The following is a 25,414-nucleotide window of genomic DNA, read 5'->3' as shown; positions in this document are numbered from 1 at the left end:
TCATACGGTGCAAAGGTGACTCACATGAGCCAACTACTGGGTTAAGAAATTAATTCTAGGAAAAAAGGCTGATGGGAGTGGCCCACGTACCCCAAAATACATCTACTAAATTATTTACTTTTTCAAGGATTTTGCCTATTCAGTCAACAAATATTTGTTACTTACCAACATGAGTCACCCACTGTGCTAGGAACTGGGGCTATAGCCGGGGCAAACCAGACAAGGTCCCTAGCCTCAGAGTTTTATCACCTTTAGGGGTGATACACATTAAAAAAAAATCATATGAATAAATGTAAAATTATAATTGTGACAAATATTATCAAGGTGGGGCAAACATACTAAACATGAACAGTGGTAATCTTGGGGGTGGGAATATAGTTCTTAATTTTTTAAATTAATTTACTTAAAAAATTTTAAATTCTATAGTGCACATGTCCTTCTGTAATACTAAAAGGGTGTTTGTTTGTTTTTTTAATTCTGCATCTTGAAAGGGTCACCATGGTCCCCTTCCCCATGAAGGGAGCTGGTAGATGAGGGGGACGGTTACAAATTCTGCAGCAGAATATAAGAGGTGTCAACCTCTTGGACTAAGATGATGGCCTTGGAATGGAGTGAAGGGGACTTAGAAGGTAGCGTGACCTCTGGTGGTGTTTGTCAGGGATAAGGGAAATGGAAGTGCTAAGGACAGCTGTAGATTCTTGACCTGCATAACTGGGGGGATGGTGGTGCTAGGAACTTCTTTTAGTCTGTAATATATGGGGGCTAATCTGGTCAATATCAAAAGTCCCCATTAGCTATAATAATAATCATGATAATAATTGTAACAATTACAACAATATTGGCAATTGTTTATTAAGCTTTTACTGTGTGTTGTGCCATGAATTGTGTTGAGTAAGCACTGTGTAAATGTATTTATTCCACAAACGGGAACTGAGTCACAAACAAGAATATCTTCTTCATAAAGCTCACAGTCTAGGTAGAGGAATCAATGAATTAGGCTAGAGAAAAACCAAGACTTTGGGGCCTCCAAATCTATATTTCTTAAGTATTTGTTCAACATTTAATGAGGGATGGAAGAAATGAATTTTCTATTATATGTGCACTTCTTTCTTTACATTCAAGTAAGGCATTTATTACATGGATTGAAAGCAATGTGTTCTGAAATGTATTTTATTTCATTGTTCTTGATACCTAGACAGTGTCACCCACATCCTTGCTATGAGCAAAAGTAACGTATGTGGATATAGCTTCTAACCCTTAAAGGACATTCTAAGAGTTTTTTATACTTCCATGGAGGTCAGATGTTTCCTATTTTTCTGGAGTTCTTGTTTTTTCTTTAATTTTGGGGGGTGAGGAGGAGGAGGAAGTTTTCTGAATAGCTAACTTCTTGGGAGACATAGTAAAAGGTCTGAACTTACTTAAAACATCATTCCTTCTAAGGAAACAGCACTAGGTCATGCATTACTGCCCAGTGACTTCACAGTGGGGGTAACTACTGCTGACTTGAGGGCTGTCTGCCAGCGGGGTGCAGAGCAGGTGCAGCCTAGCCTGCAAGAGCAAGCGTCCTGCACAGGCACACTGCAAGAATATTCTGTGGGGGTGGCAGGTGCCAGTGGGGAGAGATTTTTAATGTCCATAGTTTACTGCAGGAGGGACTGGACCATCTGTGCCAGGAGATTCTCAGGAAATCCCACGTTTTCAAACCCAAACTCTTGGCCATTTGTCTACCCTGCTTAACACATGAGGAGATACCACTGCTCAGACTTTTGTTTAGAAGCAAAGTAGAAAAATCTCTCAACAATGGATAGCCAAGAAACCATACAGATAATGTCTATTACTTCACGGTATCACTAAACATGAGAATGCCAGCTCTATAAGCACAGGGACGGTGGTCTGTCATCTCACATGACACATAACAAGTTTCCACTAAATGTTAAATGAATGATAGTAAATATTTTCTACTTTTGGGGCCATATGATCTCTGTTGCAACTACTCAGCCCTGTATAGTACGCCTATACTATGACCCTGAAATCTCACTGCTAGGTATAGATCCAATAAAACTTGTGCATTTGCCCACCCAAAAAATGTACAGAACCATTTATAGCAGCATTATTCATATTAACTCCAAACTGAAAGGCACCCAATGGCCACCAATGCTGAGTGGATCAACAAATAATGTCACATCCATACAACAGAAAACTACCAACAATAAAGAACAAACAACTGCTATGTGCAGCAAACTGATGAGGCTCACAGACATAATGTTGGCAAAAAAAAAAAAAGACTCAAAGGGTCCAAACTGTATGATTTATATAACACATTTATATAAAGTTCAAAATAGCCAAAGTTAATTTGTGGGGCTTGAGGTCATATTAGCGGTTGCCTCTGAGAAGCACAGACTGGGAGGGGGCACAAAGGACTGTGGGGCTGGAAACGGTCTCCATTATGATCTGGGTGGTTTTAACCTGTGTACTAAAGTTGAGCACTGAAGTCAGGTTACATGTTACACATTGTTATACTTGCTACAGGCTGAATATGTCTCCCCCAAAATCATATATCAAAACCCTAATCCCCAGTGTGATGGTATTCGGAGAGGAGACTTTGGGAGGTTAATTATGTCATGAGGGCTCCACCCTCATGATGGGATAAGCGCCTTGAGAGACATAAGAAAACTTGCTCTTTTTCTTTGTCTCTTTGACTATGTGTGTGTCTCTCTCCCCATTCTTCCATGAGGAAACCAGGGAGAAAGCCTTCACCAGACCCATCCATGCTGGCACTCTGATCTAGGGCTTCCCAGCCTCCAGATCTGTGAGAAATAAATACCTGTTGTTTAAGCCCCCCAGTCTATGAAATCATGTTAAAGTAGCCACAATTGACTAAGGCGCATCTCAATAAGAATGAAAAAAAAAGAATAAAACTAAACAAATCAGCCCGGATAAATCTCCATATAATTCTGGTGAGAAAAAACAAGTTGCAGAAGGATATGTACAGTATACCATTTATAAAAATGTTAAAAATTAAAAACAATCCTATACATAATATAAATATGTTTAAGGATATATATATCTGTGGTTTAAGTATTAAAATGGACAAAGGATACACACCAACTTCAGAAGAGTAGTTACCTCCGGTGGGAGAGGAGGTAATTCCGTAATTGTAGTAATTCAAGTATTTTAAAAATTCCGTAATTGTAGTAATTCAAGTATTTTAAAAAGGAATTGAATGTGGTAAAATGCTAATGTTTGTTAAATGTTGGTGGCTAGAACTTATTTTTCATATTCTCTGTCTTGTGAAGTATGTTTGAAATATTCATGATTTTAAAATAATTTATTAAAAATGAAAATGTAAAATCAATGTAAGGGGGACAATGAATGTGCCTTGGTAAGCATAGAAATCAGATGTTGGTGGTTATGGATGTCAGTTCCAGTTTTATATTAGTGTCAGCAATCTGTTTCTGCATTTTATTATTGCTGCCCAGCATCAAGTAATTTTTGATTCACACAGAGACAAACAGTTGCAAATAGTTGTCTTTAAGTAACTTGACCTGCAGTCTTCTGAGCCAATTCAATGAAAACTGATCCAGAAGCTTGAAAGAAGACTAGTAAGAATTTTGTTTCCAAGCTACATTATTAATAATATCTAAGAACTGCTCACATTCTTCAACTGACTTCCATTTCAAGGAGTCAATGAAAGGTTCTTTTGGGAGTTTATACCTTCACTGTTTAGCAAAAAATACTTTTCAGATATACTTAGTAAGCTTATAAGATGTCCAGGAATGCCATTTTAAAAATCTGCTTAGTTTTTTTAATTGAAATATTATTGATACACAATCTTTTATTGGTTTCAAATATACAACACAGTGGTTCAGCAGTTACCCCTATTATTAAGTCCTCACCCCTACTAGTGCAGTTACTATCTGTCAGCATAGGAAGTTGTTACAGAATCACTGGCTAATTCTCCAGGCTGTACTACCATCCCCATGACCAATTTATGATTGAGCATTTTTGTGCGCTTTTATCCTCCTCACCGTTCCCACCCACCCACCCTGATCCTTACCCCATGGTAACCACCAGTCACTTCTCAGTGTCTATGTGTTTACTGCTATTTTGTTCTTTTTTTTGTTTTGTTATTATATTCCACAAATAACTGAAATCATATGGTATTTGTCTTTCTCCACCAGGCTTATTTCACTTAGCATAATACTCTCTAGGTCCATCCATGTTGTTGTAAATGGCAAGATTTCATTTTATATGGCTGAGTGTATAACCCATTGCATATATATGTACTCTGTCTTCTTTATTCATCTATTGATGGATACTTAGGTTTCTCCTATATCTTGGCTATTATAAATAATGCATCAATAAACATAGTGGTGCATGTATCTTTTTGAATCAGGGATTTTGTTTTCTTTGGGTAAATTCCTAGAAGTGGAATTACTGGGTTGTATGGTATTTCTACTTTTAGTTTTTTGAGGAACATGCATACTGCTTTCCACACTGGCTGCACCAATACACATTCCCACCAACAGTGTTGATATTCACCACATCCTCGCCAACACTCGTTATTTCTTGTCTTTTGGATAGTGGTCATTCTAACTGGTGTGATATCTCATTGTGGTTTTGATTCACCGAAGAGTTTTAATGTGTCAGATACCTTGTAAAATTTCAAATCAGAATTCTTATTTTTACATATAGCTTAGTTTTGGTTTCATTGTTAACACTTTAAACCATAAGTATAATTAAAATCTCAATACTGCAATGCAGCTTCAGCCTACTCAGGTTGGTAAAAGTATTGAGGTAGGGCAGGAACATGGGACAAGCATCATAATTAATTTTTCCTGCCTTTGATAAAAAATGCCAAGATATAAACTGTATAGTAAGAACAGGAGGAACTCCATCTGAAGGCTGAGATTCCATTTTAAAAACCAGGGAGTTAGGAGGTAAGATTCCTAACATATTTTATGGTAATCAGCCAGCAATCAACCCTATCTTCAGGCAGGGCAAGCAGTCCTAAATGATATGTCCACACTGCTTGAGGTTAACCACTGTCTTGGAGAAGAACAGGATCAATAAATTCCTTGTGCTAAGTTTATCTTATAGAATTATCTAGAGGACTGGTTGTGGATGGTGACATAATGTCTCTCGCCAGGAAGAGACATCATGAGACCACATGGCAAGCCTATGCACCACGCCCCTTTGCCTTTTGCCCTATTCTTGAAAGCCTTAAAAGAGAGAATCCTAAACCCTTAAGTTCACCTCCTCTGAGGTTGCCCACACTCCCCTTTGAGTGTGTACTTTTTGCCTTAAATAAAGACTTCTTACTGCTCAACTTACTGTATTTTGTCTCTCTGTGCTCTTCCAGTAGTAAGCATCTTTGTTACTTTGCTATTTCATTCCATTTTCTAGACTTAGGCACTAGTCTTCTCTCTCTCTGTTCTACTTTGGACAAGTAGGGAAGGGCTACTGAGATCTCTGATTTGGGCTTGCAAGTTCCCATTGCCTGGGTGACCTGGACAGGACTGTAGCAGCCTGTCCAAAAATCTCCTTTGGGACGTCTTCAGAACATAATTTCACTTCATCCAGTGCTCTGCATCTCCCCCAAATCCTGGGGTGGTAGGGGCTTAGTTCCCATGCTGTGCAGATTCAAGCAGACACTGGACACCAGGTGACTCTGGTTTTAGGAGTTGGCAAAGGATCTGCCCTACGCGAAGCAGGAGTGCAATGAGCTTCCCTTTCCTCCCTCCGTTCTTTCTTGTTCTCTGCTGCCTGCAGGGTGGTGGCACTTCACTAGTACTCACTTCCTTCCATACCTACAGTGGTCCAACCTGTTCAAGAATTCTTTCTCGTTCAGAGTCAAGAACCCTCCCTGTTCCAGGCTGAGGTTTCTCCAAGTGCACAGGAAGAGACCTCCCCAGACACAGCTGCCTGAAACAGGACCACCTAGAGAATGTGATTTAATTCACTTATATAAATTAAGTATTTAGCTAATAACAGGTTTTCTTTAACCGGACAGAGATTAATTTCTTGTCAGAATTTCTTTTCTCACTTGAAATGGTCTTGCTCTGGCCTGAAAAATAAAAAGTAAATTCTAGATCTCACTGCCCATATTATTACCATAAGTCAAAAATGTCTGAAAAGTCTTCAGTGTGGAGACTGCACCTCAGCATTGAGACAACACATACAGTGCATTCTAAGATGCTGTTTTCTTCATTTCACAATAGATATGAATCAAACCATCATGCTCTGTCTTAAGCTTACACAGAGATTTATATCAATTATTTCTCAATAAACTGGGAAAGGCTCATGTTTGATTTGCATATCCTATAATGATAGCTGAACCCTGGCACAGGCACAACTTAATAGAAGCCACTACTTCCTCACTTGTCCCCCATCGTTGTTTCTTCACCATTTGAGTATTGCCACTACATTTTTGCCAACATTTCATGCCATGATGGAGAACAAAAAATCTTCCTTGTGATAACTTTTCTGAATGCATGTAAGGCAGAGGAATGTGCTAAGACATAGGTCTGGGTTTGGGTACCTGCTGTACCATTCTTCCTTGTGCATCCTTTGCAAGTTACCTAACCCATGCTTTAGTTTCTTGTCTATAAAATGGAGAAAATAATGCTTACCTTATAGGGTCACTGTCGGGTGAAGAAGAGATTAATTCATGTAAGAATTTTAGTGCAGCGTGGGCACCTGGTGAATCCTCAGTAAATGTTAGCCATTATTATTGTTATTATTTACTAAAATAAGTACCATTTGTTCTCTGGTCCTGCAGTTTTGTAAAGATTATACGAACTTTAATCTTCAAACATCAAGCAAGTTGGATTGTTCATTCATTCAATAACTATCAAGTACTTACTCTGTGAATAACATAGACCTGCCCTTGGGGAACTTGCATTCCTACTGGCGACGTGCATTTGCAAATTTCTCTCTGGGAGAAAAGATCAGGCAGCAGTTATTGTTGCTTTTTCATGGCTGCATGCTTTCTTCAATGCTCCTGTTGCCCGATTAGTAATAGGTCTTATTAATAATGGCTTGAGGTCTCCTAAGCCTTTCCTTAATAGTATGTGCCATGTGTTATTTACGTGACAGTGGAAGCACATTTTCATCACCAGACCCCTTTGCATGTTTTTTACAGAAACATTAAGCTTTTCATTTTCCACGGAAGGAAATGGAAAGCCTTATTTTCATGCTCCACTGTGTTTGGTCTTAAAACGGCATTGCAGTTTAGCAGAGTCTATAAAACTAATTTGCAAATTTTACTATACAAAACATTTAGGACTTGGGTAATTTTTGTCATCATCAAAGGTGACTTCCCAAAACAACTAAATTTCATTCTCTTGTGTCTTTGAGCGGCTTTGTATGAACATTTTTGGTACATTGCTTTCATCAGTTATTGTCAGTGAGGCTGACACTTTGAAGAATTGGTTAAGGTGGGATTTTTGAATTTGTATCCTGATCAAACTCATCACACCCACATTTTCTTCTAAAATGTCCTGTTTTTCACCAGTGAAATCCATTTTTAGTTATAAGGGTAATTGTTTAAGTCTACTTGAAGAACATATTATACTAATATACATAACTATTCAGGCATTCATATCTAACACCTTTAGTAGGAATTGCCTGAATGACAAGTGTAACATATATACTAGTTAGTGCAGGGCTATTGATCTATACTGAATGCATTAGCCCTGTGGTTACCAATGTGTTCTCACTTGGAATTACAACATTCAGATGTGGATATTGTTGAGTTTTAAGTGTAATTAAAACACAATTTTGAAATAATAAGTTTTTATAGAATAATGTGTAACAGAATCCTGTTTATGAAAAGAGAGTTACAGATGTGTATAAGGTACTGTCAATACCCGACCCATTTCCCCCTCTGCTGACCCCAGGGAGCTGCAGTCTCAGTGGACCTTCCTTACACAAGTGTGGCCTTCCCCCTCAGGCACCTGTATCTGTTTGAGAGTTTCCTCTGGCTCTATGCTCCACAAGCTATAGCCCCTAGGGGCAACCTACAACCAATGAGGGACTGGGGTTGTCCTTGTCACTTGGACAGTTCTGAGGTGTGCTCTACAGTCTCTCAAGGCACACAGTGGGACTGAGCCCCAGTTGCCCAATGTGTAACCTGTTCATTAACACACCTTCATTGGCTTTCTCCCTTTCCTGCCTTACCTCCCCACTCCCTCACCATACTTCTTTGCATCATGTTCCTCCAAAATCACTTGCACCCACATCATTGCTGTGGGACTGCTTTGAAGGAAGCCCACATTGAGACACTATGTAATGCATATTAAATGATGTAGAAGGATTCACACCTGATGAGGGTGCAGTAGACACAAATTGAAGTGGCTGTCCAGCTCACAATAGTTCTTCCACTTTTCACATATGTGCTCTCTCTTTCCTTTGAAGAATTGTTTTCCTCCCAAAGGGTACTGCCTCTCTGACCATAGTGATTGTTTGGGGCTGGGCATCTGATCCAAGCCATTAATAATGTCCCACACCCTGATGATGGGACTGGTCCATGGAGAGAATATAACCCACACTAATCAGAGACCTTACCTGGGATTTTTTAAAACTGGTTCTATGGGAAGAGAACCCCTTTTCTCTCAGAGCTATGAAATTGTAAGCCCAGAGCTGACCTCAGCTATCTCTCTCACCACACAGAGAAGCCTGTTCACAGTGAGAGAAGAGAGTATACAGCAAATTCTGAGGCAAGAAATGAGTGACAGGAGAATCTTCATGGCATTTGAATGCCTAGGGCAGTTAATCCTAACCCAGCTCCACTGTCCCTCCCCACAGTTTGGTTATATAGGCTTCCTTACATCTCACCACATTGGCATAAGCTACTTAAAGTTTTTGTCATTTACACATTTACAATTCAATAATCCTACTACAGATGTTTAACTCTGGGGCACAAAGTCAGATTGGAGTAAGAATTGGAGGAGAATTGCTTTCCATAAACTATGTTTTGCAGTTCTGCAGTTTCCATTTGATTTCTTTACAGTTTGCAGCTCTCTCCTGGACTTCTCTTCACCTTACTATATGCATCTTTTACTATAGATTCTGACATATTTATCAGTTAAAGTCCTTGTCTTGCTAATTATGACATCTGAGTTGTGAGTCTGTTTTTTATGACTGATTTATCTCTTTATTATGGGTCACATTTTTCTTTACATATCTAATAATTTTTGCATATGAACATCATGAATATATTCTAGAGCCTGTACTCTGTTGTGTTCTTCCGGGGAGCATTTTCTTGCAAAAGGCAGGGAAATTACTGGTGGATCACATCACTTGAAACTTGCTTTGAGATTTTGCTAGGTTGGGACTATTTCAGTTTTAACCTTAGTGCTAGGGTGAATCCCTTAGTCACAGATGCAGTCTTTACTCTTAGTGTGGCCCATGGTTTCAAATGAAGCCTGAATTGTTTACCAAACCATTATAACCTGGTGACACTTTCAACTCCAAACTGTCTCCCCTGTGATGGGCAACTGCTGAAATCTCTGCTCACTCTCCTTCAGCCATCAGCTATTGTTTTCCCCTTGGAATCCTTGGAGTCTCACCTGGACACACACAGTTCAAGGGTCAGACAAGGATTGGAGGAGAATTTATACGCATATTTCAGGGCTTCCCACTCTGTGATTTTCTCTTTTCCAGAATTTTCTCCTCAATTACCACCACTCCTTCTTAGAAGCATCTGGACAGTAAGCCTGTGGCTTTACTCCTGAATGACACTTACTTGCAAGCTGACTGTGGTTCTCAAGGTGTGGTCCTGGGACCATCAGTATTATTAGCATCATGTGGAAACTGGTTAGAACTACAAAATTCTGGGCCCCACCCCAGACCTAGTGAATCAGAAACGCTGGGAACCAGCAATCTATATTTTAACAAGCACTCCAGAGATTCTAATATATAATAAAGTTGGAGAATGACTGCCTGAGAGGAAAAGTTACATAGATGTGTATCTTGCTCAGTGATTCCCCTCCCTTTACTGTCCGGTTGCTCCCCAGTACCATCAAATAGGTTTCCTTTTTCCTTTGGGCAGGGAGGTGCGGGGGGAGTCTGGAAGTCATAATTATTCTCTAAGGGATTAGCATATTATTAAATGGGGTTAGGACTTTATATTAGCATAGTATATATTTAATATATTAGCATAATATATTAAATAAACTACTCTGTCAGATGGGAATTTGTACATTTGCTTTCTAGTATATATTCTATACTATATACTGTTTGATCCCCTTCAAGAATATATATTCTTTATAATTTAAAAAACAAATGTAAAATACTTTGAGATTTGAATCAAATGTTTGTGAAACCCTGGAAGCACCTTATAGTTTTATGGAACAAAGGTTGAAAATCTCTAGTTTGAACCATATGATTGACAGTATAGGTAGGATTAGCTTCAACCATGCATAGGAATATCTCCATGGCAACTGTCACCATGGCATCAGGCATATGACAGAGGTAGTAAATGAGCTTGTACAGAGTGGGAGGAATGCAGTGTGCTATCTTACTGGTCCCTATTCCAGGAAATCCCAGACATATGCCTTGTACCTTGATAGACGAAATCTGTAGGTAGTGACCAAATGAAAACAACCTCTTTGCTGAGAGCAGCCACATTTCCAACATTCGTTTGCAGAAGGAGGCTCTTCTTAACTCCCATGGGTCAGATTCGGTATCAGTTTTGGTTTGTGATGTGTTCTTTCATAGACAACAATAAAATAGTATTATACATAGCAGTAATAGTAGTATAGCTCCATTTGGGTTCCTGGACCCAATTCCAATGTGTGTGTGTGTGTGGGAGGGGGTCTGACCTTAGTTTCACAGTATTCTCACCCTATCAGACATTTGGAACTGAAAGTTCACCTAAAAAAAATCATTCCAGTCTCTTCTTTTCCTCTCATCCCCCACCTCCAGACAGACCTTCTGGTGTTTTATCTGCTGGACAGCAAGCCCAAGTGGTGCATCTCCAACTTCAGGGTGGACACGAGTCCCCTAGAGATCTTGTTAAGATGTAAATCCTGATTTAGAAGATATTATGGGATGAACTGTGTCCCCTCAAAATTCATATGTTGAAGTCCTAACCCCAGTACCTCAGAATGTGACTATATTTGGAGATAGGGTCTTTAGAGAGGTATTTAAGGCTAAATGAGTCATTGAGGTGGGCCCTAATCCAACATGACTGGTTTCCTAGTAAGAGAACACAGAGACACAGAGCAGAGATCATGTGAAAACGGGGGGTGAAGATGGCATCTACAAGCCAGTGAGAGAGGCTTCAGAAGAAACCAACCTGCTGACACCTTCATTTGGGACTTCAAGCCTCCAGAACTATGAGAAAATACATTTCTGTTGTTTAAGCCACCCGGTCTGTGGTATTTCATTAAGGCAGCCTCAGCAGACACATACAGTAGGTCTGGGGAGCATCTCTCACAAGCTCCCGGATGATGCTGATGCTGTTGGTTCATGACCACATTCTGAGCAGCAAAGGCCTGGAGAATCTATTCTTGTTTTACGGCAGTCAGCAGCTTCACCTAGCAGATAGGTAAGGGCACTTTTTCTAAAACTCTGCTTTCCTTAAGATAGCTAAGACAATTGTTCTCAGCCTTTTTATAATTGCAGCACTTCTGAAATAATATAAATATGGTGGCACCTTTCAGGGGATGAGTCACAGGTTATGTAAATGGATGAACTGCGCTGGGTAGAATAGGACAAGATGGATGCAGTAGGTAAACCGGGAGCTTCTGGTTTAATATATCCTTGGGCAGGTTAGTCTTGGCCTCAATTCCCTCATCAGTAAAGTGGGAATGGTAGTAGAACCTACTTACTTGGGTTATGTGAAGATTTGTTTGCTAAGTGATTGGTTTCATTAACCATTAGCTATTACTAGGTATTTAATATTAGTGTGATTTCACTCTAAATAACTTAGTTAAGAAAATGGTATCTGACCACCAAGTCTCAGAGGGAAGTATTTTCAACTGATTCAAGTAGCAAATGTCATAAAAAATGGCTGTGGATGTTGGTGCAAAGGCAGTAAAAACTCACTTCGTATTTCTATCCTTTGTGAAATGCCCCAAACTGCTAAGTTAAAACTCAAGGCAAAAAAGAATTCTAGAAGTGCCAGGCTGGTTGTTTACGGGCCACCTCCAATCTCAGGGATAAGGCCCCCGCCCCTCCCTTTGGGTGGCAATGTTGCTAGGGAGGCCTGGCTTGTTGACGTGCGGGGTTGCTGTTTGCAGCTTGTTGCTCAAGGTAATCCTCCTTGGAACAGCACCCTGCTGGCAGCTTTGTGACCCAAAAAGGGCTTCAGCTGTGACTAATAAAGCTGTAAAGAATGCACACAGATACAAGAAAATCCATTCCCTAAAGGAATATGGTTTCAACTACCTCTCAGTTGGTGCTTTCTCTGCCTTTTAAGCCACAAGCATTATGTTTCTGTCTGAAATTCTGGTTCTCCCATGATGTGTTCTCCAGAGGCTTTTTTTTCCTGGTAAATCAGGGAGATACTACTGATGCTTGGAGTAGGGGAGCGGAGCTAATTATCCCCAAGAGTGCATTTCTCACATGGGCCTTGCCTTGCATTTCAGGAGATGCACTCCTTCAGCATTTTTGCTGGCTCCAGGTCAGAAGGCCATAGATTTCCTGAATCCCTTGCCCCTTCCATTAGTTTAAAACTCAGTGGTCTGTCTTACAGAACCTGGGAGTTGTCCTGGCCTTTTCCACTTTTTCACCTCTAAATTTGTCACTTACCTCAGTTCTATCTCATCAGTGCCTGAGATCTGTCTCCAGAATATTGTCCCAGTTCAGACCCTTCCTCAGAGTACTGCAGCTGACACGTTTCTCTGGTCTACCTGCCCTTGAGCTTGCCCTCATGAAATGCTCCTCTACTTCTGCCAAAATGTACAACTGGTGCCAGTTCTCAGCCTAAAATCCTTTAATGCTGTCCCTCCCCCCATCCACCCACACTATTTCCAGACTAAAAGTTCCCAGTACTGCCAGAATTCTGAGTTATTAAGAAAAGCCAGAAACTTGGATTTTTATGTGAATTCCCCCATCTCTTTTTTTGTTTATTTTGTTATTACATTTTACACATTTAAAAAATGACAAAACATTGCATCAAGTCTCCCACCCACTCTTGGCCCCCACTTCTGAGGTCACCCATTTACCAGTTTCTTCTGTGGCCTTTCAGACATACATACATACATACACACACACTCACGTACACATACTATTTTTTTTATACAGATGGTAGCCAATCTTTTTTATGTTGGCATAAAATTTTAAAGCTCTGAGGGTCAAACAAGGACACATTTGCATCCACAGCTTACAAATCACGTGGACATGTGCTTATGATCCACTTGACTGACAGTTCTGTGAAGATAGTGGTGCCGCTTTGTCTTGGCATCCCCTTCTACACCAGGCACAACACCTTGCACAGGTGACACTCAGTAAGTACATTGTCCATCCATTGAAACACTTATTAAGAACCGCTCTATGCCTACTGCTGCGCCAATCAGATTCCCAGGTGACCTGTCATGTGGACAACCTCGGGGGAACATGAAGTTACAGTTAGTCAAGTCTAGTTAAGTCTCCAGCCCTGTGGAAACACACCCAGAACTCAGCTGGCTATGGGTTCGGAATGTGCCTACCTCCTACTTATGCTAGTTACCTGGGTCTACCACAAATGGACAGAAACAGCAGATCACTTCCTGTTCCCTGGCTCGCCCTCATGGGGTGCCTGCTTGTGCTGATGGCCAGCCCCCATGGAGTGCTGACATGAGAATTCCAAAGCCAGCTGTCACTCCCAGGAGTGGCATTCCCATTTCTTACCCTCCACCAGGTCAAAGCAAGCCAGGACGGGACAGAAACCACAAGCACAGGCAACTTGCTGACTCTTCCTGAGGCGCTGGGCTGGGCTGGGTTGGGCTGGGCCAGCTGTTGGAATGAGTAAGGCCTTTGCAAGCTTCTTCATGTTGAGAGACTCACTGCTCAAATAGTTTGGGGCTCTTCCCTAAGTTAGGTTCTATTTGCTCACTTGCTTGGGTGGATGTCCAGGTCACCTCTGGTGGTTGCAGGGCAGGGTAAATTTTTTAGTTCATGATAAGGTGGACCCCACTGAGGAAATGTAACAACCTCCAATTACCTCATTTCTCTCCCCTGTCCTCTGAGGAGGTGATTTCTAATTGTCTCTGCATTGACACAGGACAGGTGGTTTCTGCAGGCAGCATGCTTCTGTGGAAGGGTCACAAGCAAGTTCCCTGGAACTGCACTATGATGTTGTCCGTTTCTTTCCCACTCAAGAGACCATTGCAGAGTGTAAGTGGGTGGAAACACGATCTCATTCTAAGAATCACCTTGAATTTATTCTAACTGTGGTATAGTAAGATATGAATCTTACTCCCAAAACTCGGGTGGGCAAAACCTGTCATACTCCTTTTTCTCTTTATTTCAAGTTACCTTGGGCTTACAGACCTCATCCTCTGGGCTATCAGGAAAAGAATACAGGTGGTAGTGGGGTGGGGCAGGCTCTCCCCTTTCCTGAGGATGCATGAGAATCCAGGAGGCTTGTAGGCCGGGATAACGGGAAGGAGTCTATTCTTTCCCTAAGACCAAGCCTGTTAATGTCCCCAAATGTCTTCTGGAGAGACACAAGAAGACTTGTGGCAGCTTGCATTCTAAGCTCAAGAATCTTGGGGAAGCTGGAATCCTAGGCTGAGGCTCTAAGCCTCTGAGAAACACCGCACAGCCTCGCCATGTAAGTTCTGCCAGCGTGCTACCAGCAGCAGGCACTGTAGGGAGCACACTCTGGTCTGCAGAGCCTGGAGTCCACTGATGTCCCATCCTTACCAGGCTGCAGGCTTTCAGAAAATATAAGCCAGGCTGTCTGCACAAACCACCTCAGCGCTTGGCTTTCAAACCAAACCTCCCTGATGCATAGCTGGTTTCCAGCTCAGAAAGAATAAATAAAATGCAGGAAAACAAACCTCCAAGCTAATAGCTCAGTATATTATCCTGCCACTTAATTTATATTGGAATAAACTAATCATTCACGTTTCCATCACAAAAGTCAGTACTTATCACAAGTTAACTATGCCACACATCACAGCCTGTGCAACAAACACCACCACTGCTCTAAAGTAGAGCTAAAAAATGGAAGGATACTATCTTCACCCGTGCTTTATTTCCTTCATTCACTGATTATCCTCAGAACAACAACAGAAAATCCTTCTCCTTGAGGAAGCAATTTCTAGCCAAGATTATCAAAAGGGTTGCTGCCCAGTGCCCCAATTAACTGTACCAAACCCATGCAATGACAAAAATGCAAGTGTCACCTCATTATGACCAGGCTATGCTGATTAAAGTGGAAGTAGCACTACAACCATTTGTATTACTAAAACTATCTTCTCCACTTAATTAGCACTTAAAAACAACCGTAGTTTTTCACATTAATTCAACTGGGGACAAAGTCACTGACCACAGTGAATGGCGTCTGGTCTACGAGAGGTCTAAACAATAATACAGTGATTGGTTTTAAAAAGATCACTGCCTTAGTCTATTATTTATAATATATTATATTTGGGCAGACATGTGCCCAAGCACTTGCAGTAGCCCAGTGGGAACCCTGAGATTTAAGTTCTTAAGGATTTTAATTCTGGCTGTGAATTAACTAGGACCTTAGCAGCTGGCATCTGGACTGATTCTACTGCAGAACATATGACCCAGGCTGTCCTCAGGCACGGCTGGAAGTAATGGGCAATTCCAGGGCAGGACTACATCTGTCTTAAAGATGCTCAATATGATTCACACCTAAAGAAATATAAATGTGAACAAAAACCAGAAATTGTTTTTACCTATCAGATGAACAGCAATTAAAACTATTGATGATACAAACCTGTAGGTGAGTTTGTGAGCAAACTAGTAGACTCATGAATTATTGACAGGTATATAAAAATAGATCTGTCTTTTCAATGGATAACTTGTCCATGTCTATTCAAATTTTTAAATGCTCATGCCCTTTCTTCTGGCAGTTGTACTGCTAAAAACTGACCATAAAAATATACTTGCATATGTATGCCAACAAGAGAAAAATGTACAAGGAAGTTTCCTGAAGACTGGTTACAATAGCAACAGACTGGAAACCAATTCAATGTTTTTCAATAGGGGTCTGGTTAAATACAATAAGGGGCAGCCACACAATGGAATTATGTAACTATTTTTAAAAATGTGGTCAATCTTGTATGCTAAAGTAGAAAAAAACCTCTCCAACATAATAGGATCATATGGATGCATATAAATGCTGACATGTATTTTTTTCTAGAAGCATAGACAAAATATTAACATGTTATTGTTTTAATAACATACATATGATCTAAAAAAATACACAATATCTGGAAGTGGTAGACCATTTCCCCACTTCTTTGTACTTTTTGTCATTAAAATTCTTTTAAAGAATGAGGTTGTATGTACTAAAAGCTGAAAGATGTCTCTGGAGATTCACTTTCCAGTGGCTGCTGCTGTGTTCTCCAGCAAACCTTATCATGGTCTTCTTGCATCTGCCCATATGCTTTATGTAACTCAGTGAGGAAACACTACGATGCTTCTTTGGGACAACTTCTGTAAAGGCCACTTGTAGAGCAGAAACCACACTGGTAAGTCTGGATGTTTCCTCCAGTGGAAAATTACAAGTTTGCTTGGTTTCAATACCTGGCACCCAGTCTGGGGTTCCTCATCCCTGAATAGATTCTTTTCACTTGGCTTTCTCTCGACCAGTGTCTTGGCACATTATCAGAGGGAGAAATAATTACAAAGAAGCGTCTTTCAAGGATGAGAAGCACTGGTAGCTTACCAGATGGGGATGATCAAGTATCTTTAAACAAATCCTTGACCAGACAGAAGCACTATTTGTCTTCTCGCCTTCATACTACATGCAGTGTTCATGCTTCCAGAAACGGGTGCACACCAAGGGAGCTGGAGTGTTGCTCAGTCTCCCTCCACTTCAGGGGAAGTTCTTGGTGGCTCGTCGATATGACCTGTGACCCAAATGTGGTTAGCCCCAAAGAAGTTTCCAAGAACTTCCTTCATCTTCTCAGAGTTCTTATGCTGCTGGGGATATAAGGTCCATCTTATTCTTAGTTCATTCATGATTCAGATTATGTGAGCATGGGGTGGGGAGTGAAAAACAGCTTGATGATTTTTGTAGAAATGACACTTGCTAACTGTAATAACATCCAAGCACAGGGATATAGTTAAAAGCATCTGATCTCTCACCTTTCAGAGGTAACGAGTGTATCACTTTGGTGGTTCCAATAATCTGTTTGATGTATATATTTATATGGCACTTCTCAAATGTATTTGTGAGCATGGTGTTAATGTACGCTTGTCCATAAGCTGTCCCTAGTTTTATCCAGTTAATTTTTCACCATAAATATTTTCCCCAATTATAGAATTTGGAATTACATGGCAGTTGGCATCTGTGTATTCTGTATTCACCCTTTCACACCTGTGTGATCATTTACTTGGTATAAACCCTATAAGCTGGTTTGCTGTGTGAAGGATATGCCCTTTTCATGTTCTGAGTCAAGACTTCTTCCTCGACAGCCCCAATAATCCAAGATCTATTCAAGATGGAAGAACTGCTGACCTCAAGGAAGAACTGCTGGGATGTCATTCCAGGTATACCCAATTCTACAGGGACCCTTCTGAAGACAGGGAGGATACAGGGCAGCCATCTGGGTAATCACTGTCAGATCCAGGGCAGAGGTTTATGTCAAGTCAGAAAAGCCCAAGACAGGAAGCCTGATATATGGAGCTGCAGCTGACTTCTGAGCGTGAAAACCAATCCATTTCCACGCAGAGCAGAACAACTCTCTAGGCCTGTAGGCTTTTAAGAAGAGCCACTGAGAGCTTATTCAATTGTCTGAAAAGTAGCAGATGAAGGCAGATGTGTCTTTTGTGAAATGACTGTAATTAACTCCAAATCTTTCTCCACACTTTATTTTTGCTGGCTGGATTTGTCATTTTGCCGTTAGAACAAGCCTACTACATACCTCAGATTTTTTTCCCCTTACCTTGTGATTCTGAGCAAAAGCATGACTCCATCACCTGTCTGGGCACATACAGAGTCTGTCTGGATGGTGTCAGGATGTCCTGTATATTCAATGGTAACCCTGAAAATAACATCTACAGCCGCCAGGCAACTGGCTGACAGCCTCTGGGAACTCCAGGGCATTAAGGGACAATGTATTTAGTTACATCTGTCTTCAAGTGCAGGGAAATGTACTGAGGCATCTTTTGATTCATAAGGAAAATGACAGATTCATTCCTTGGATCCACTTACTCCCATCTCAGGTAGGTCTGTAAACAGAATTCAATGCAGGACTCAAGACCCACTATTGGTGCTTGACCCTCAGAAATCAGAGGTCAGCAACAACCATCTGGGAGACCTGGTCCCCTACACTGGATTCTTAACCCTTACGAGAGACCCCCAAGAATGCACCTGATCGTCTGAAGTTTTAAAAAGTTTTAGATCTGTGTGATATGGCTGTGTGCTCTTCAGTTCCTGCCATACCTGGGCTTTACCATGTGATGTCCCTTTACCATGACAGAGCCTCAAAACACACATACACGCACTGATTTAGCCACTGATACTGTTTCTTCCCCTTCTGCTCCAACAGCATTATCCACTCCAGTCAGGAAGTCAACAAGGAGAGTTTTCTTGCATGTTGTAGCTGAAAAAAGAATTATTTTATCCCAAGGACACAGCCGGTAGAAGGCAGCCTACAGCACTTCTGCCAAATTCCATTCCTCAAATGGCCATACTGCATAGTTCATGAAGAGCTAACTGCCTCCAAACCTATAAGCTTCCACATGATGCTTAAAATCAGAGCCTGGGAATGACCATCCCCTGGTCTTTCTCCCCCTCGGCCCGGCTCAGCCCTGTGCCATGGGCTGGCCTCTGCTCAGAACGCTATGTAGTAGTGCTCCATGGTGCTGACGATGTCACTCTGGTCCTCCAGGACATCCAGAACCTGCTGCAGCACAGTTTCACTCAGGCTGAGGCTGAGGCTCAGGCGTGCACAGGCCAAGATGTGCAGGAAGTGGCAGCCCTTCTCCACATCTGCAAGAAAAAGGCAGCTGGCTAAGCTTGGACACACCTGTCAGCCTCCTCTGCTCCCTCTAAATGGAAGCCCTTCTCCACACCCCCTGAATCAGAACCTGCATTTTAACAAGATTCCCAGATGATTCCTATGTACATTAAAACTGGAGATGTACCAGTTTGGGTTATCAGCAAAAACAAAACAAAAAAAAACCCATTCTCAGGACCCTTATTTCACCATAGTGACATGGTCCCACAGCTCAGGAACTCAGGCCTTCAACTTTCATGGATTCCCAATAATTTTATATCCATAACCCAATAGATTCTTAGTGCTGGATAATTTTTAGTGCTCTAGTGTAATTACATGTCTAAGTGCATGTATTCAGTGCTGAACTTCCAGGTGGGAGTCCTCAAGATTGACAGCAGTGCCAGTTTACAGCAGCCCCCATATTCTTGCCCAAAGTCCTCACTGATAGGACTGCCATGGTGAAGAAGGGATTCCTACCTTTGGCCTGTTCTCATTTCTCTCTGCCTGGCTTTCCAAAAAGTAACTAGAAATACCCTCTTACCTTTTACCCAAAACTAGACCATTTGGTAAACAGTGAAAAAGTTCAGGGTCAGTACTTCTTCCCTAGTTGGAATTGGTAATTTAGAGTAGTAGTATGCACACTGAAGTTATGACTATTAGTGGACCATGAAATCTATTTAGTGGGTTGTGATTGGCATTCTTTTTCTTACCAAACAGACTAAGACAAACTAGAATAGGAAACTACAGAATGTACTGCATTATAGTTAGGATATTTTGTGAAACTTTACCTATATATATAATTATGCATTATAATTATGTAATTTTGGGGTCATGATGTAAAATGTGTCTTTAACTCTGAATTAAAGTCAACCCTCATCACTAAAAATAAACACTGCCAGTTTTCACTTAAAGTCACGAAGGGCCAGGCTTATACCAGGCACCTGGCTCACAAGCTGGTCCACAGAGTTACTACATGTTTTCACATGATAAAATACATTAGGCTGCAGGAAGGTGCTGAAAGAGGCATTGTGGTGTTGAGAGTCAGTGCACCTTCATGGCCTTGGGCAAGTCATAGCATCTCCAAGCCTGTTTTCTCACCCATGGGGAGGGTTTGGGGAAGGTGTGTGGACACCTCTGGGGTCCTGTCCAATTCTAAGCGTCAAGAACTATCACAGGCAGCATTCCTGGGCTAATGAAAGACTTGGTAAATTCTGACCTCTAGTGGCTCTGTCAACTCATTATTCCTCCTAAGTGTGATTACTGTTGGAAAATTTGTCATTCCTACTAGTCCACACATTCCCAGGATGTTTCTTCAACATTTGTTCTATAAAGATTTCCTGAATGCCTACTACATGTGTCATGCCAAGCAAGGAGGAGCAAGGAGGGAAAGGCAAATGACTCTGGAACCACAAAGACCTCAACTCAAGTCTGGGCTCCAGGACTGAACCAAAGTGGTTCATGTCTCAGTCCGGATCCTCACCTGTAAGATGGGGAGACAATCATCACCTAGTTCACCGGTGATTGTGTGGACGAAAGGAGACCTGTGGAAGGTGCTTCTCGCATGGGTAATCCTTACAGCTCTTATTGTCATACCCATAACAAAATCTAGTTCTTTGAAAGAGCTTCAACTCTTCCCATGAAGGGTTGATGACAGAGGGTAGAGAAAGACTCCAACCAGAGCAGAGGCAGCACCAGGAATTTCAGCACCACTTGGCTTTTCATCTTCATTTCTGTAAGGCCTGGATACTCAGGTTTGGAGCTCAAGAACCCAGAAAGTCACTTCAGTTGTTTCAGAGATGTAGTCACTTTAAATCCCCAGAAAGTCGTTTCCAACAATGGGAGGAGGCTACTTACCTTTGTCTGCATCTCTGTGATCAGCAGTAGCAATCAGTAAGCAGAGCACAAATTCCTGATATTTGAAGGACTGGTTACTTTTTCCCACCCTGACTCCCACAAACTGTGTAAGCTACTCCAGGGACACATGCATTGTTGCCTGCCAAGTGGCTGGAGGTAACTAAGGGATGGGTAGCTGCTACTAAGAGCTGAAAAGTGACTGAAATCAACTCTAACTTACTGTCCAAACCTTCCCCTGGAAATTACAAGCCTCCAGTAGACTTCAGGGTTCCAAAATAGTTACATCACAGAAATGCAATTGTTATCTAAGAGCAGAGACAGATTCCTGGTGCTTCCTACTCCACAATTTTCCAAACAGTTTAATAAAGCACCAATTTATTTAATTTTCATAACAACCCATCATGTAGTTGCATTATAACCTATATGCAACCCACACTTTGCATATAAAGAAACTGTGGCACAACTTTTGCTTGATACAGTACTGGAAGTTCTAGCCACAGCAATCAGACAAGAAAAAGAAAAGATATCCAAACTGGTAAGGAAGAAATTAAATTGTCACTATTTGCAGATGACATGAGATTATACAGAAAACCCTAAAGACTCCCCCCCAAAACTATTAGCACTTATAAATGAATTCAGTAGTTACAGGACACAAAATCAATATACAGGCAACTGCTGTGTTTCTATACACTAATAACAACAACCAGAGAAATTAAGAAAGCAATCTCATTTACCATTGCATCAAAAAGAATAAAATACCTATGATAAATTTAACGAACAAGGTAAAAGACCTGTACTCTGAAAACTGTAGGACACTGATGAAAGAAATGGAAGATGACACAAATAAATGGGAAGATATACCATGCTCATGAATTGAAAAAATTTTGCTAAATGCCCATACTACCCAAAGCAATCTATAGATTCAATGCAATCTCTATCAAAACATCAACAACAGTTTTCACTGAACTAGAAAAAATAGCCCTAAAATTTGTACAGAACCACAGAAGATCCCAAATAGCCAAAGCTATATTGAAAAATAACAAAGCTGAGGTATCACCCCCTCATATATGTAGATTTCAAACTCCATAACAAAGCTACAGTAACCAAAACATGGTACTGGCACAAAAACAAATACATAGATCAATGGAACAGAACAGAGCCTAGAAATAAACCCATGAATAAATGGTTAATTAATCTATGACAAAGGAGGCAAAATATAGGGGAAAAGACAGTTTCTTCAATAAATGATGTTGGGAAAACTGGACAGCTACTGGGAAAAAGAATGAAACTGGACCACCACTTATTTACACCATACACAAAAATAACTTAAAATGGATTAAAGACCTAAATGTAAAAACTGAAACTGTAAAACTCCTAAAAGAAAACACAAGCAGTAAGCGCTTGAACATCAGTCTCAGCAATACTTTTGATTTCGCTTACATATGGAATATAAAAAACAAAACAATTAAACAAAACAAGAAACAGATCCACAAATGCAGAGAACAAACTGGCAGCTGCTAGAGGGGAGAGAGGAAGGAGGATCTGTCTCCTTAGGCAAAGGCAACAAAAGCAAAAACAAATTGGGACTTTATCAAATTTTGCATGGTGAAGGACACCATCAACAAAGAGAAAAGGCAACCACTGAGTGGGAGAATATATATGCAAATGATACATCTGATAAGGAGTTAATAGTCAAAATATACAAAGAACTCATATACCTCAACACCAAAAAAATCAAACAATCAGATTAAGAAATGGGCAGAAGAACAGAACAGGCATTTTTCCAAAGACATATAGATGGCCAACAGACACATTAAAGATGCTCCACGTCACTAATCATTAGGGAAATGTAAATCAAAGACACAATGAGGTATCACCTCACACCTATCTGTATAGCTATTGTCAGAAAGATAAGAAATAACAAGTATTGGTGAAGATGTGGAAAAAAGGGAACCTTCATGCACTGTTGGTTGGAATATAAATTGGTGCAGCTACTATAGGAAACAGTACAGAGGTCATTCAAAAAATTAGAAATAGAAACACCATATGATTCAGCAATTCTACTTCTGGTGGTAATTAACCAAAGAAACAAAAGCACTGGCTTGTAAAGATAGATGTACCCCTGTGTTCACTGCAACATTATTTACAACAACCAAGATATGGAAGCAAACCTAAGTGTCCATCAATAGATAAGTGAATAAAGAAGACATAGTACATACATACACATAGTACACAGACATATATACAATGAAATATACTTGTAAAGTAGTATAAAGAAGAATGAAATCTGGCTGTCTCCAACACTGATGGACCTAGAGGGCAGTGAAACAAGTTAGAGAAAGACAAATACTGGATGATTTCACTTACATATGGAATATAAAAAACAAAACAAGAAACAGATCCATAAATGCAGAGAACAAACTGGCAGCTTCTAGAGGGGAGAGAGGAAGGAGGATGTGTAAAACAGGTGAGAGAGATTAAGAGGTACAAACTTGCAGTTTTAAAAGTAAGTCACATGGATACGAAGAACAGCATAGGCAATACAGTCACTAATACTGTATTTGTTATTAGCTTGTTTGCAAAAGGCAGACTTTGAAAGTCACCTTTAAGTTTGAAAGTCAGTTTACATGGGATTTAAAGACAGGACTGATGCTTTCTTTTTCTAGCTAGTGTGAAAATGGTAGTAACTGTTGTTAGACTAGCTACAGTTTGAGTTTCTAGCCACTAGGGGCTGACCTAACTCCACTCAGACCAAGTATTTTCTAAACCATTTCTTATGCAAATTATCAGGCTCCAACACCATGTGGGGCCACGATGAAAAGAGAAACTAGAATTCCATACTTCTAAAGAGTAACCACTGAATTACACTGCTAATAAATTGTAATGTCTAGAACTGGTCCTCCTAACACCAAAGGGTTTGATGTCAGAAGAGAGAGAAAACATCAGGTTTGGGTTCAAAGACAAGGGGCAAGAGAGGAACAGGAAATAACACAAATAGAACAAGAGAACTAGAAGGACATCAAAAAGTCCTAGTGTGGTGGTTCACCTCACTGTATCAGAATCACCTGAGGAACTCACCTGTCTAGCCCTTGTCCCAGCCCCTGAATGATTCAGATTCCCCAGGGGTGGGACCTGAGCACCATATGTTCAAAAGAGCTCTGAGGTTAAGTTATGTGCAGCCAAGGTCAGAACAACTGTGCCAGCCTAATGCTCACTTCAGAGAAGAGGAGCCCAAGGCCCAGAGACGGCAGGTGTCTTGATCAGTCATGTTTCCAAGTCATTACTGGGGCAAGCCCAGGTCCTCTGACTTGCCGTCCAGTGCTCTCTGAGGGAATGTCCCCTGCCCCCTTCCAGTCACCAGGGCACCATAAGAACACCAGAGCACTTACGATTTGGCTTCTGGCAATCTTCCTGAATGATTCGGTGGACCTTTCTGTGCAGTTCTTTGTCTTCTCTGGTTACCTGAACAGGAAAAGCAGTTTGGCAAGAAAGCTTGGACATGGCCTTAACATAGCAACTGTGTCATCCAGACTCCCAAATTAGTATTTAGGATAGTTTCTAAAGATTTCATAACAATTACCACGCCTATACAAATGTTGTTTTCCATACTTGGCAACTGTCAAACCCGCTCTGTCCCCGAGCAGCTCTCACTTCCCTGTGGCTGGCAGTGGCCCACCCCCTGGAGAGCTGGCTCATGGGGCCACGACGTAAAGAGAAACTGGAATTCCATACTTCTAAAGAGCAACTTCTTAAACATTCAAAACACATTTATAAAATTTCATTTATTTATTGTAGTGTTTTTGAGAGGGGCACCGGTGATCAGCCTCTGTTCTCCACCCCAGGACTTCTTCCTCTGCCCTGTCTTGTGTCTCACTAGGTTTCATCCTTTCAAGCACAAAGAAAAACAAATGACAAAAATACCGTAAGGAAATGCTAGCAAGAGAGTAAATCCAGCCTATGCATGCCTATCCTTTGAAAACGCCTTCTGTTCTCAAAGGCAAACAGAACCTCATTCCTTTCTCAACCACCTCAGGTAAGAGCGAAGCAGCAACCAAATGGGTCTCACCTTCATGTCCAATAGTCAATCTAACATCAAAAAAGAAGAAAGAGAAAAAGAAAGAAAGAGGAGAGAGAGAGAGAAAAGAAGGAGGGAAGAAGGCAGGAAGTAAGGGGAAAAGTACAAGAAAGGAAGGGAAAGAGGAAAAGAGGAAGAAACAGAGAAGCAGCATGCAAACCAACACACGTCTCCAGAATGCCTGTCTGATCAGACCTCCAGGAGGACCAGATTTACAGAAGGGGCACATGGGTGACACCTGCCTGCCCTCCACCACCAAGTTATGGGGAAGATTAAATAAGGCAGGTGGGTGAGGACTGCAGAGGCCAGAAAGCACTCTACAAATATAAGTATTTAGACTGCAATGATAGCG

General features: G+C 41.0%; 1 protein-coding gene across 11 annotated transcripts in view; it reads right to left on the bottom strand.

Annotated features, from left to right (window-relative positions):
* Nucleotides 1-16,343: 16,343 nt before the first annotated feature.
* STN1 (STN1 subunit of CST complex) overlaps nucleotides 16,344-25,414 on the bottom strand; it is a 40,036-nt gene continuing 30,965 nt past the window's right edge. For 10 of the 11 annotated variants that reach the window (XM_073240475.1, XM_073240476.1, XM_073240473.1 and 7 more), the window contains 2 exons: nucleotides 24,377-24,449; nucleotides 16,344-19,126 (listed from right to left, as the gene is read on the bottom strand). In XM_073240475.1, the coding sequence (XP_073096576.1) occupies nucleotides 18,969-19,126; nucleotides 24,377-24,449 (231 nt within the window). In that variant the 3' untranslated portion in view covers nucleotides 16,344-18,968. Of the gene's footprint in view, nucleotides 19,127-24,376; nucleotides 24,450-24,478; nucleotides 24,873-25,414 lie in introns of those variants that run through there. The other variant, XM_073240480.1, reaches the window with a different exon arrangement.

This window comes from Manis javanica, chromosome 7, assembly GCF_040802235.1.
Source record: "Manis javanica isolate MJ-LG chromosome 7, MJ_LKY, whole genome shotgun sequence".
NCBI classification, from domain to species: Eukaryota; Metazoa; Chordata; class Mammalia; order Pholidota; family Manidae; genus Manis; species Manis javanica.
This window is presented reverse-complemented; position numbering and strand designations above follow the sequence as displayed.